This window comes from Carassius gibelio, chromosome A11 (genome assembly GCF_023724105.1).
Source record: "Carassius gibelio isolate Cgi1373 ecotype wild population from Czech Republic chromosome A11, carGib1.2-hapl.c, whole genome shotgun sequence".
Taxonomy (NCBI): Eukaryota; Metazoa; Chordata; class Actinopteri; order Cypriniformes; family Cyprinidae; genus Carassius; species Carassius gibelio.
The window spans coordinates 1,042,221-1,055,841 of NC_068381.1; the positions used below are offsets into that span (position 1 = coordinate 1,042,221).

Genomic DNA, 13,621 nt, shown 5'->3' on the forward strand with positions numbered 1-13,621 from the left:
TTAAATCACAACTGAAAAGTTTAAACATTTTTTTTACATGTTTAATTAATTAATTTTTTAATAAATTAATTTAAAATGTAAAATAAAAAATAAGCATATTTAAATTAAATTATACAAAATTAAAGTAATAATAATAATAATAATAATAAGTGAAATAGATTTCAGCCCCTGGCTTCGTGACGGTCTGATGTTTGAAAGCATCAGAGATGAACGCGATCTCAGAGCTGGTGAGTTTGGTTCATACGGCAGAACTCTTATTAGATGAATAATGAATAATGAAAGGGAGAAGCGGTTCACCTGCTGATGGAGATGTAGTTGAGCACACTGGGAGAATCATATTTCTCCATCCAGGACACAACATTGAAGAATCCGGGCAGGAGGAGGTTAATGCTGGACACCACGACAGGAACGGCGAGCAGACTGACCTCCTCCAGCAGCGAATCAGACGACGCTGTGTGAGAGCGGCTACGCAGATCCTGACAGAGAGAGAGAGATTAATCAACAAACTCTTTCCTCTGATTCAACTAGAAAGTGTTTCATTCGGATCAGAAGTGTGTGTCCTACCCCATGCATGTGTTCAGAGAAATAATACACAGCTAGCACACACGCTAACGTGCTTCCCAAACACAAGATCCACGCCAGCATGTGGATGAAGAGCCGGAACAAGCGCTGGAGAACAGAGATCTTCTGCTCCTGACGGTTCACCTCTGCCACCAGCTCCTGCACACACACACACACACACACACACACACACAGAGCTGAAGCGTGTGTGTATCATGTGGAGACCATGTGTGTGTGTGCACATGTCATACATGATCACACACATACATGTGTGCCGTATTTCAATCATGCATGCATGTCACACATCGATTATACATGTGTGTGCATAATGCATGGATCATACGTCTATATATGTGTCATACATCGTACAGGAGCATGCATCATTTATTTGTGTGCATGTGTGTCCTCATACAAGATCATACGTGTACATGTGTGTGTCACACATCAACTATTCATGTGCATGTGTGCCATCTAGAGATGTTCCGATACCCTTTTTCTCTTCCCGATACCGATTCCGATACCTGGGCTCAGGGTATCGGCCGATACCGAGTACTGATCCGATACCTGGGTGTATATCTGTATATACAGCTGTATATACTACTAGCCCTGTGTAAATTGCTAGAATTCTTTTTATGGTGTGCTTCAGACAGATCCCTCAATAAAACATGAACAAATACATGGTGAACTACTGTATTTATTACAGTATTTTTATTATCTAACATGAATTTGACAGTATTATTTATTTTCATATGCAAAAAAGAACTTGCATATGCATATGCAGCCAAAAATCTAACACCGCAAACTAAAAAAGGTATTTAAGTTTTACAATATAACTGTATAAAAAAACTGCAACAAATAAGTCTAGGAATATAAAAAAAGATCTATTAATCAGATAATCTCTAACAAGTAAAAAACAAGTAAAAAACAAGCAACCATCTAGGCATAATTATTATTATTATAGAGACGTATTATTATTACTGTAGGCTACAACAGTAGCTTTATATATTGTCAATTTACTCATGTAAACCAAACATTTATTTTAATGGGCTGCCATGAAGATCTTTGAGTGTCTGTGTTTATGATATGACAGTATTCTCAAATGAAACGGTAAATTCTCATGAAGTGACGGTTTATGCGTTCGTGTCCTCATGACACACAGCAGAGACTACAAAACAGCGAGCTCTCGCGCATCTGTGCCAGTCACCCACAGAGATGTAGATTTTGCGGGAGTAATATTTAAATAGTATTTTGCAGTTTAATATTCACAGACACTAGTATATATTCGGCTACTGTCTGGAGCCCTGCGTTTTGACTTACACGGAAGCGACTGAACGCAGTTGCCGGTACTGAATATACTCGAGAGTCTGTAACTACCGGTACTACAGAGACATACTGCTAACCACTGATCTATAATATAGTAGCGGCTTCACTGTCTTTTGGCAGTTTAGAATGTGATGAGTGATCCAGTCATATATAGATAAGGGCTGCTAACGCGTTTTCATTTCTTCTTCGCTGCTCTAAACAGGGGTTGCTTGTGGCAACACAGCACAACTTCCTGTGTTTTCAATGCATTTTGAGCAGCGAAGAAGAACCGTGCAGCGGTTAGGCAAAGCTTGCGGTCATAACTAGGTCTTTTTTAAGAAAATGGTATCGGATCGGTATATGGGTTCATGTACTCGCCGATGCCGATGCCAGAATTTGTTGTGGTATCGGAGATATTTCCGATACTAGTATCGGAATCGGAACAACTCTAGTGCCATCCATCCATTATATGTGTGCATGTGTGTCTTACATAGTTCATATGTGTACATGCATGTCACACATGGATCATACGTGTGTGTGTGTCATACATATGTGTCATCCACTGATCATACGTGTACATATGCGTGTCATATATCGGTCATACTCATACATGCATGTAATAGATGATCATACGTGTGCTGACCTTCAGCTGTGTGCCGAAGTTTGCCCGCTGGAGTTTGACGGAGCTTTTCTTGATCACTTTAAAGTCCCACGAGCTGAAGACCTTGATGGCCAGCAGGCCTTTGGATTTATCGATGCGGAAACTCTGACCGAACGACTTGGACATGCTGGAGCACAGAAACACAGGATCAGCCAAATCAAACGAAAAACACTTTAGAATCACACAACTAAAATCAACCTTTGCTGAAATAAATATGTCAACTTTTTTTCCTTTCTTTTTAAGCAAACTCATTTTAATTGAATTTAGTTTAGTATTTAAATTACAAAAAATTAATAATTTTTTTAAAAATATACATAAAATTAAACTATAAAGAATGTAATAATAAACATAAACATTAAATAAAAATAAAATAGTGCATTTTTTTTTCATTTCAGCCAGTTGGTTTAACATAATGTATTATTAAAATGACTAAGACTGAACTTAAAAAACTATATAGATATATTTTTAAAAAGTAAAAAAAAATAATTAATGAACAATAAAATTAATTTTTTTTACAAAATTACAACTTTAAAATTAAAATGAAATCAGAAAATATAAAAACTAAATCAAAATATGAACAAAAACTACAATGATACATTACTATAAGAGTTTTTGTTGTCATTCAGAATTGTTACATTTACATGTTTTCATCCGGCAGATGCTTTTATCCAAAGTTACATTTAGTTCAAGCATTTCCTGGGAATCAAACCAACGACCTCCTGTTTGGCTGCTATCAAGACCGTTTAACTGAGTTTATATCAAAGTAAGTATGGAAAACTAATCAAATGTTGTTCCTGGTCCTTGGGTGTGAACGATCACCTGTAGACGAGGATGATGCAGGTGATGAAGAAGGCGGTGAAGATGGTGAAGAAGTAAACGAGAGGCATGTTATAAGACAGTCCAGAACTACAGGACATCCTGTTCCTGGACGCAGGGCAGCTGTGACCCGTCTGTAGCGTTTGGTTATTATAATACCCATAATACAGCAGAGAGTGTGAGAAATAACCCTGAGAGAGAGAGAGAGAGAGAGAAGCATCTCACTTACACTGGAGGAATGATGCTGAAAATACAGCGGAGCATCACAGAAATACATTACACTTTAACACAGAAGACTTTTGCCTGCTAGTGCATGTTCCACTTTCACATGTGTAACTACAGGTGTGTGTTTCTGGTTGGACACAGTCAGTGTTGTAGAAAGCTTGAGTACTTACAGCTCCAGTGAGCACCTCCAGACCCCACGAGCTCCTGACAGAGATGTCCTGGTCATGATGCGGGTGAGAGATGGCCTGAGGAACCACCAGCAACAAACCCGTGACCAGGAACAGGAAGACGTTGAAGAAGAGGAGCGTTCTGAGGAAGACGAAATAGGAGAGGACGCCTGTCCCGAAGCGGCCGCTGACACGCTTCAGAGCCGTCTGCCACAACTGCAGCGAGGACAGGAAGGAGAGCCAGCCGTACCAGCCGTGCCTCAGCGCCTGACACACACATCCCAGCATGCATCACACACACAAACACACATACAGGACACCAGAGACACAACTGTTCAGCATCCTCTCAGATCAGAGCACGGTTCAATCCTGATAGAGTATTTTTATCCATTTGCACTGTGACACATTTTGCAGCACGTCTCACAAATGTTCAGCTGGTGCCAGTAAAACAACACTGAAACTGAACTGAAGGTCAGAGCGCTAAACTTCATCTGTATATCTGACGCAGAGAGCAAATATAAACCATTCAAAGCAAACAGCACACATGATTTACCTCACACAATTAAATGCAGACACCGATGGATTTGTTTGCTCACATGCACATACTCGCATGCACACATGCACTTCCCCTCGGTTGCACTCACACACACCCACACACTCTCTCAATTGCAAACACTTTCACTTGTTCACACTCACTCACTTAAATGCATGCAAGAGCGCATTCATCTGCAGGCATACACACGCACTTGTACAAACTTACACGCACACACACTTGCACACTCACGCACTTGCACTCTCAGTTGCTAGCACGCACACACACACACACTGATTCACACCCATTTACTTAAATGCATGTGAGGATGCACTCGTTTGCTGTCTTGCTTGTGCACTCACACACACTTGCACACACACACACTCGGTTACACTCGCTCACTAATGCACACACTCTGTTTCTGTCAGTCGTGCTTGCTTGCACTCACACGTGCTCACTAACACTCACACTTTCATTTCGATTAAGCTGAAGTACTAAAATAACGGTGTGTTTTTAGACTCACAATGATGATGTAATACTTGAGCTGACTGCAGCAGGGAATCAGATTCTGAGACAACGAGTGTTCGGCTTTATTCAACACCAACATCCTGAAAAACAGACAAATATCAGAAGACAATCAACAATTCAGGCAACACAAACGTTTCTACGTGATTCTGTTTGTTTGTTTGTTTGTTTTTTTGCAGCGAGGGAAATCTAATCGGAGCAAACTAATATATTAACAAAACAATGCTTTTAGCAATATTTATTACAACAAAGCTCTTTTATGTATTGACCTTAAAAAATCAACCAGCAATTGTTTCATATAATCAAACAAATGAGTCACTGCAGCAGCGCAGCAGGACAGGCTGAACAGACACAAAGTATGAACTGCAGTGATCCAGTGTTTCCTTGGTTACCGCTGTAAACAAAGAAGCTGCACTTATGAACAGCAGTGATAGAGTGAGTGTTTCCTTGGTTACCGCTGTAAACAAACCAGCTGCTCTCATTAACAGCAGTAATACAGTGAGTGTTTCCTTGGTTACCGCTGTAAACGAAGCAGCGCTGCGCTCATGAACAGCAGTAATACAGTGAGTGTTTCCTTGGTTACCGCTGTAAACAAACCAGCTGCTCTCATTAACAGCAGTAATACAGTGAGTGTTTCCTTGGTTACCGCTGTAAACAAAGAAGCTGCGCTTATGAACAGCAGTGATAAAGTGAGTGTTTCCTTGGTTACCGCTGTAAACAAACCAGCTGCTCTCATTAACAGCAGTAATACAGTGAGTGTTTCCTTGGTTACCGCTGTAAACGAAGCAGCGCTGCGCTCATGAACAGCAGTAATACAGCGTTTCCTTGGTTACCGCTGTAAACAAAGCAGCGCTGCGCTCATGAACAGCAGTAATACAGTGAGTGTTTCCTTGGTTACCGCTGTAAACAAACCAGCTGCTCTCATTAACAGCAGTAATACAGTGAGTGTTTCCTTGGTTACCGCTGTAAACAAAGCAGCGCTGCGCTCATGAACAGCAGTAATACAGTGAGTGTTTCCTTGGTTACCGCTGTAAACAAAGCAGCGCTGCTCTCATGAACAGCAGTAATACAGTGAGTGTTTCCTTGGTTACCGCTGTAAACAAACCAGCTGCTCTCATTAACAGCAGTAATACAGTGAGTGTTTCCTTGGTTACCGCTGTAAACAAAGCAGCGCTGCGCTCATGAACAGCAGTAATACAGTGAGTGTTTCCTTGGTTACCGCTGTAAACAAAGCAGCTGCTCTCATGAACAGCAGTAATACAGTGAGTGTTTCCTTGGTTACCGCTGTAAACAAACCAGCTGCTCTCATTAACAGCAGTAATACAGTGAGTGTTTCCTTGGTTACCGCTGTAAACAAAGCAGCGCTGCGCTCATGAACAGCAGTAATACAGTGAGTGTTTCCTTGGTTACCGCTGTAAACAAACCAGCTGCTCTCATTAACAGCAGTAATACAGTGAGTGTTTCCTTGGTTACCGCTGTAAACAAACCAGCAGCTCTCATTAACAGCAGTAATACAGTGAGTGTTTCCTTGGTTACCGCTGTAAACAAAGCAGCGCTGCGCTCATGAACAGCAGTAATACAGTGAGTGTTTCCTTGGTTACCGCTGTAAACAAAGCAGCTGCTCTCATGAACAGCAGTAATACAGTGAGTGTTTCCTTGGTTACCGCTGTAAACAAAGCAGCGCTGCGCTCATGAACAGCAGTAATACAGTGAGTGTTTCCTTGGTTACCGCTGTAAACAAAGCAGCGCTGCGCTCATGAACAGCAGTAATACAGTGAGTGTTTCCTTGGTTAAGGCTGTAAACAAAGCAAAACATTCAACATTAAACATTCAGTGTTTCGTTGCAGATGTGGTAGTGTATATTACTGTATTTACCTGAGCTCTTTCTTCTCTGAGAGACTCAGAGGCATCGCTCTCAACATACGCACGCGATCACCGGCTGACAGATTCTGCAGATTATTAACCAAGCGCTCCCTCTTATTCTCTACAAACACACAGAGTCAGAGTCATCGCACCAGATCAGCACGCCACAGATTAAGATGTTTCAGGCATCATTTGTGATTTCAGTGCTTTCACCTTCTTCCTCAAAATCGGTTGCGTCCGTTTCCACGCCGTATCCGCAGATGCTGGGCCGCGCGGATCGAGGGAAGTGCTGGATGGAGGGTCTGCTCTGTCTGCGTCTGCGCAGCTGCATGGTGCGGTTACAGTACTGAGAGATGATCGCTCCACGACTGCGACCTGATCAAAGAGAGTCAACTGAGATCATCTGGAGACATCAGTGAGCCATCGAGAGGAAAAGACACAAGCTGTGCAGGAAGTCAGAACCAGGAAACCAGATTTAATTATAGCAAACAACATCTGAGGTTTCTCACAAGAAATGAAGATTAAAGACAGAGTTAAGAGTTAAGACACAGCAGGCTTATTTCAGTTACAAAATGCATTAGGAAAATATATCTTCATATAGTGCATTATTAAATAAAAAACAAGAAAACACATTTTTCCATAGAATGTGTAAAATATTTTAGCTATTTTATGCATTAACTGAAATACTATTGTAGTACTATTGTTTATTTTCCATTTACATTTTAGTGTTTGTGTCATTAAATTATTTACATTTTTTAATGCCTATAACTTTATTTTGTTTGTTATTAATTTATATTGATTTATTTTAAATTAATAATATTAACCATATCTGATTTATTTTATAATTATATAATTATATTTTATATCCAATTAATTTTAACATTTATATTATTATAATTTATTATTATTTTTAGGTTTAGATTGGATTAATTTGGGATTATTGTATTCAAACTAGTTAAATACATATATATACATATTCCAGTTAATGTTTATTCTTTTTAAATAAATGCAATGTTTAATGTTTTAGCTTTAATATAATAACCCTGTTCTGGGGTCCACTGAGGAACCTGAAGACTTAAAATAAGTTTTAAAAAAAATAATTAAAATAAACTAAACCAACTAAAAACCAAGATATAATATATTTTAATTTACTCCTAAAGAAAAATAGGATGGATATATGAGGACGCTTCATTTCAAAAGTGTGATTTAAACACCTGGAAATTCATGGAAATGAATGCAATATTTAAACACCTTGATGAATAAATATTTAACTTGTTATGCCGAGCTCTAAAACACTTTATCAGGTAGAAATTGTGAATTAAAATATTTTTTTACCATGTGAAATTAGCAATAATTTATTTATTATTATTTTAATATTTATTTTTATTTGCCTTTATAACTACATAATTATATAATATTTAAATATAATTCTATTTTAGGTACCTTTATGTACCAGTAACATGTACCTCAGAAAACATCAAGCACTTGATGAGGGCCTTTAGATGTGGTTGTGGTGTCAAAAAGGCTGAAAACCACAGAGACTCCATGCTGTTTTGATTTAAACCGAGCTCATTGGATAACACACTGACCGATGGTGCGGCTGGGCATGGAGGACAGGACTCTGAGCGTGTCAGATGACCAGCGTTCTTCAATCAGAGGATCCGTCTGCTGCGGCACGTCTCTGTCGGCCTCCAGACACTCGACGTCATCTGAGATACAGAGATCTGTCAGACTGCTGTCTGATGTCACTGGAGGTGTGATCTGACCTCTGCCCTCCTCCTCCAGGTCAAGCGGGGTCATCTCGATGACATCATAAGGGTAGTAACACTGTTCCTGGATCAGCTGACTGAATGAGTCATGAACCCAATCCTCATCTTCTGGAATCCTGATGCATGAAACACAGAACACAAACAATCACTGCCCGCTCTGCAAGACTGCATCTATGTGATCAAAAATACAGTACAAATTGTGTAATCATTTTACAGTTTAAATCAACTGTTTTCTGTTTGAATCTGTGTTAAAGTGTAATTTATTTCTGTATTTTCAGCATCATTCCTCCAGTCTTCAGTGTCACATGATCTTCAGAAATCAGAATAATATGATGATTTACTGCTCAAGAAACATTTCTGATTATTATCAGTGTTGAACACAGTTGTGCTGCTCAATATTTCTGTGGAAACTGAAACATTTTATTTTACAGGATCCACAGATGAACAGAAAGTTCAGAAGAGCAGCATTTATTTTAAATAAAGACACTGATAACAATTTACTTGAAGTATTTATGTATAATGCATTAAAAAGCTATTCATAAAAGACTTGTAATACATTATATCTTATAATCGTAACCAAAGTTAAAATGCATATTATATATTTTCATATTCCTTGTTGACTGCCATATAACAATGATTATGATTACTCATAAGATCATAGACTGAATTATAATGAGGCAGAATTTAAATATTTTAATAATGTGTTCCTGATAAAAAAGTGTTCCTGAAATCTTTTGTCAAATGTCTTTAATGCCATTTTTGATCAAGTTAATGTGTCCTTCATGAATAAAAGCATTCTTACTTTTTTCTCATTATTCATTTTTAATCAGCTAAAACAGAAATATATCCATGAACACATCTATTATAAAACTGACTCAGTAATAGGGATCTAACCATTAACACTTAGTGTTCCTGTAGCTCAACTGGTAGAGCATTGTGCATTTTAACAATTAATCACGAGCTGGTTGAAAATCCATTCAAATGTGAGACGACTCAAATCAGTTGAGATGCTAAATAAATCATGATTCAGTTAGGGAGGAGTTTATATGAATGTATGTTTGAGGGGAACTTCCTGTCTGTAGAAAAGTTTCTTTTCATCTAGCCTTTGTGTAATGCATATTAATTATTCATAAGTGCAGCGCTGCACTAGTGATACAGTGTTTCCTTGGTTACCGCTGTAAACAAAGCAGCGCTGTTTACAGCGGTAACCAAGGAAACACTGTATCACTAGTGCAGCGCTGTTTTGTTTACAGCGGTAACCAAGGAAACACTGTGTCACTAGTGCAGCGCTGCTTTGTTTACAGCGGTAACCAAGGAAACACTGTATCACTAGTACAGCGCTGCTTTGTTTACAGCGGTAACCAAGGAAACACTGTGTCACTAGTGCAGCGCTGCTTTGTTTACAGCGGTAACCAAGGAAACACTGTGTCACTAGTGCAGCGCTGTTTTGTTTACAGCGGTAACCAAGGAAACACTGTGTCACTAGTGCAGCGCTGTTTTGTTTACAGCGGTAACCAAGGAAACACTGTATCACTAGTGCAGAGCTGCTTTGTTTACAGCGGTAACCAAGGAGACACTGTATCATTTGTGCAGCTGCTTTCTTCACAGCGGTAACCATGGAAACGCTTTAAGCTCCACCTGCTGGCAGAGAGTGGATCTGCTTCTCGTTCAGCTCGTCTGCTGTTTCTGTTTCATAAAGATATTTTTTATTTATAGCTTTACAAAACTGAAGTCAAGCCATTATGTTTTTGCTTCAAATTTTGAACTTATACAATCAAATTTAGATGAAAAACTGCTCTTGTTGCATGTATGCTGCATCTTTGTTTGGATCCTGATTAAAATGCAGCGGCTTCCTCTCATTTTAAATGGAAAGAGCACAGACAAAGCCTTAGTTTGTGTATATGAAGAGATTTATTTTATTTGTGTTACTTTTTTATTTGATTTCGGGCTTGTTTTAAAATTTCAAATTAGTTTTGTTATTTACATTTACATTATATTTACAGTTTTATGATTTACCAGACGCTTTTATCCAAATGAGGACAATAGAAGCGATCAAAACCAACACAAGAGCAATAATATCCAAGTGCTATATTATTATTTTAATACAGTCTTATATTTCAATTTCAAAAAGAAACGAGCAGTATTTTGTCCAAGCAATAATAAAAAGGACACATTTAATTTATAATTTGTCTCTCAAAGTGAATTGAATCGAATCGTGAGTGAATCATTACATCCCTACTTAATAATGTCATGAATCTCACACACACACACACACAGGAAGAACACGCCCAGAACACACAGGAAGAGCAGAGTAAAAAGTGTAAAAAGTCACTTACTCAAAATCAGAGACCCGATCAGCGTCAGAAGTGACCCCGCCGTCCATGATTGGTGCTGCGCTCACCTCCCGATCCTCATCGTCCAGAACACCACAGACAGAAGGAATGCCAGCGATCCGAGCTCTTATCCTGTTCAGACCTGTCCGAGATCACACACACACACACACACACACACACACACACACACACTTAATGGAGATCAGAAGGTGTGTCAGAGGAAAAAACAACTCATTATCAGCCCTGGTACAGTAACACAACCAGAGATCCCTGTACTAAAACTTTCATTTGGATGCTTTTTTCTGGTTAAATAAATGCATAAATGAATGCATGCACGACAGAGCTTTTATTATTTGCTGGTTTATCGCTACATCAGACTAAACACACACACAATGCTTCTTCAGCTCAATCATCTGTTTAGACGCGTCTTCAACCACAAACTGATTCTACTGATGACTTTCTATTCGTTCTGCTTTTAAACTCCAGTAACTTTGTAACACTGACACTCTTACTAAATGTATCTGATCTTATATTTCCTTTTTTTTTTTTTAAGTACAATTAAAATTAATTTTTCAAAGTTGTAAATTAAGCAAAGATTATTTCCTATCATCATGTTACTGGCCTTCTGTATTATTTATATACTATAATAGTTATCAATATTTTGAATTAGCTTTTATTTTTACATTTCCAATTTAAATTTCAGTTTTAGCAATTTTGTTAAGTATCATTGTCATAAGCTTAATTTACTTTTATTTCAGTTCAATATTTTTTTTTCAGTTAGTATTTTACAACTTCAACTTATTCCAGCTGTCATTAATTTCCTTTGATTTTACATCTAATATTTATATTTTATTTCAGCTTTATTTCAAATAACAAAAACGCTTTATAATAGTTTTAGTTAAATAATTTTTGGATTCCAATTTAACTGTTAAATAAAATTGTATTCGTCAAAAATGCATGTCCAGTGAATTTAAATAATGAACATTTTAAACAATTTAACACAATTTTAATATAATATTAAAATTCAATATTTTTACAATAATAGAGCTCTATGAAATGTTGCTTCTTTTACAGAAATTATTAGTTTCTATTTACATTTTTCTGGATTTATCTATGTTTAATGTTTTCCGCATCGCTGGAATCGTATTGCCCTATGTGTATTTGACCTGTGTGTGTGTATTTGACATCCTGATTACAAGTGTGGGAGTGTTGTGAAGGAAAACATCCCTCTAGGGGACCAGAACTAGTTTGAAACACATCCAAAGGAAGGGAGTTTACATAAGATCATTGTGTGAGAACAGCAAACTGACTGCACTGGCACATCTGGAACTGGAAAACTGTGCAGTCCTGTACGCTTACGTTACACCGAAAACCTCTCCAGGACTTGATGGAAACACCACAACATCTGGAGCACATCGTGGGTGAAAGAGCAGACGGAAAATCTGCAGAAATACCCCGAGAACAATTCACCTTCATTCAGATTCAGAGACACAACGGGCTCATTCTGTTCCATGACAAATAATATCTGTCCGAATTAATTCAGAATAAGACACAATCGCAGCCTTTCACGCTTCAGATTAATCAGATTCTAATCTCATTCCCATAAATACCACATTCTCATCCAAATTCATGACAATAATGGAAATCTGTGACAAATTTGAAGGTTCGTGATGTTTCCAAACTTTTAGGCATCACGTCTGTGCATCATAAAACCCCAAAACTTCTGATATGGATGGAGTCTGATATCCAAACGCAGGTATTGAGACACAGACGATGAATCTAAAGTTTGGGTTGAAGACAGTGACAAAACGATGCATGGTTTTACCATGTTTTGGCCATATAGCATGGCAATTGCATGCTTTTTTTTAAGTACACTGGTAAATACCAGATTCTCATTTAAAATCATTCAATATATCAAACGTGAACTTTGTGGTTGTTTCAAACCTAGTGTTCTCCCTATACAAAGGCAGCACATTTGAAAATTATCATGTTTTTTTTTGTTTTTTTACCACGTTTTGGACAAGTACCACGGAAATATCACGTGTTTTGTTTTTGGAAATAAACAATGTGTAGTTTATAATAAAGTTACTATAGCATCTGATACAATAACTGATTTGTATCTGTTCTCCAGATGTCACATCTCTCGTGTTTGATTACTGTAAACGGTAAACAAACGTGATTTTAACGCTGAACTGAGATGTTACTGTTTTACACCTGCGGAAGTTCAAACGCGCTTGGTTGATCCGCTCAAGTCCTCATATCAACTTCATCTCATTAAAACTCTATTTTATCTCTGTCTGTCGTGAATAAATCAAGTAGATAAACCGTTACTCACCGCTGCTTTCTGGATCTCCGTGTACAAAACTTCTAATGACACCGACTCACTAAAGTCCGAGTCAGTTCAAGTGAATCGATTCAATCGTTTCAAACGGCTCTCGACCTCTCACAGCGTTTCGCGGCTGTTCGCGAACTGGTTCAAATGAATCAACAAAAAAGAATCGGCTCCTAATGAACATATCGTGTGATACATTACAAAGACTGAGACACTTTAGTTTCCGCTGGGAGGGGTTGAGATGATTTATCACCACACACAAACACGCACAATACTTTGTATAATGTTTTATAATCACACAAAGCGTGTATTATATAATCAGGGGATACTATAAGCGTAAATTAAATTACACACAAGAAGGTCAACAACCTTAGTAATTTAAAAATAGTATGAGGTGGTTCATTGAACCTTTGGTTTCAGTCAAACACACATCAAAACAAAGACTTCTCCTTAATTAAACTAGATTCTAAAGTGAATCTGACTCAGTATAAAACGAACTCTTCCCTGCTTCAGTTCAGTTCCTGTTCAGATGCTC

The 13,621-nt window shown here is 38.0% G+C and overlaps 1 protein-coding gene across 2 annotated transcripts in view; it reads right to left on the reverse strand.

Annotated features, from left to right (window-relative positions):
* The window catches only part of LOC128021941 (transmembrane channel-like protein 6), a 16,834-nt gene extending 3,608 nt beyond the window's left edge, over positions 1-13,226 (reverse strand). Inside the window, exons 1-12 of one of the 2 annotated variants that reach the window (XM_052609044.1) lie at positions 13,090-13,226; positions 10,758-10,896; positions 8,361-8,537; positions 8,242-8,330; positions 6,866-7,027; positions 6,665-6,773; positions 4,788-4,872; positions 3,736-3,999; positions 3,344-3,531; positions 2,507-2,651; positions 565-720; positions 298-476 (exon numbers count right to left, since the gene is read on the reverse strand). In XM_052609044.1, coding sequence (XP_052465004.1) covers positions 298-476; positions 565-720; positions 2,507-2,651; positions 3,344-3,531; positions 3,736-3,999; positions 4,788-4,872; positions 6,665-6,773; positions 6,866-7,027; positions 8,242-8,330; positions 8,361-8,537; positions 10,758-10,804 — 1,601 coding nt within the window. In that variant the 5' untranslated portion in view covers positions 10,805-10,896; positions 13,090-13,226. Of the gene's footprint in view, positions 1-297; positions 477-564; positions 721-2,506; positions 2,652-3,343; positions 3,532-3,735; positions 4,000-4,787; positions 4,873-6,664; positions 6,774-6,865; positions 7,028-8,241; positions 8,538-10,757; positions 10,897-13,089 lie in introns of both variants that reach the window. The other variant, XM_052609043.1, reaches the window with a different exon arrangement.
* Positions 13,227-13,621: the final 395 nt, after the last annotated feature.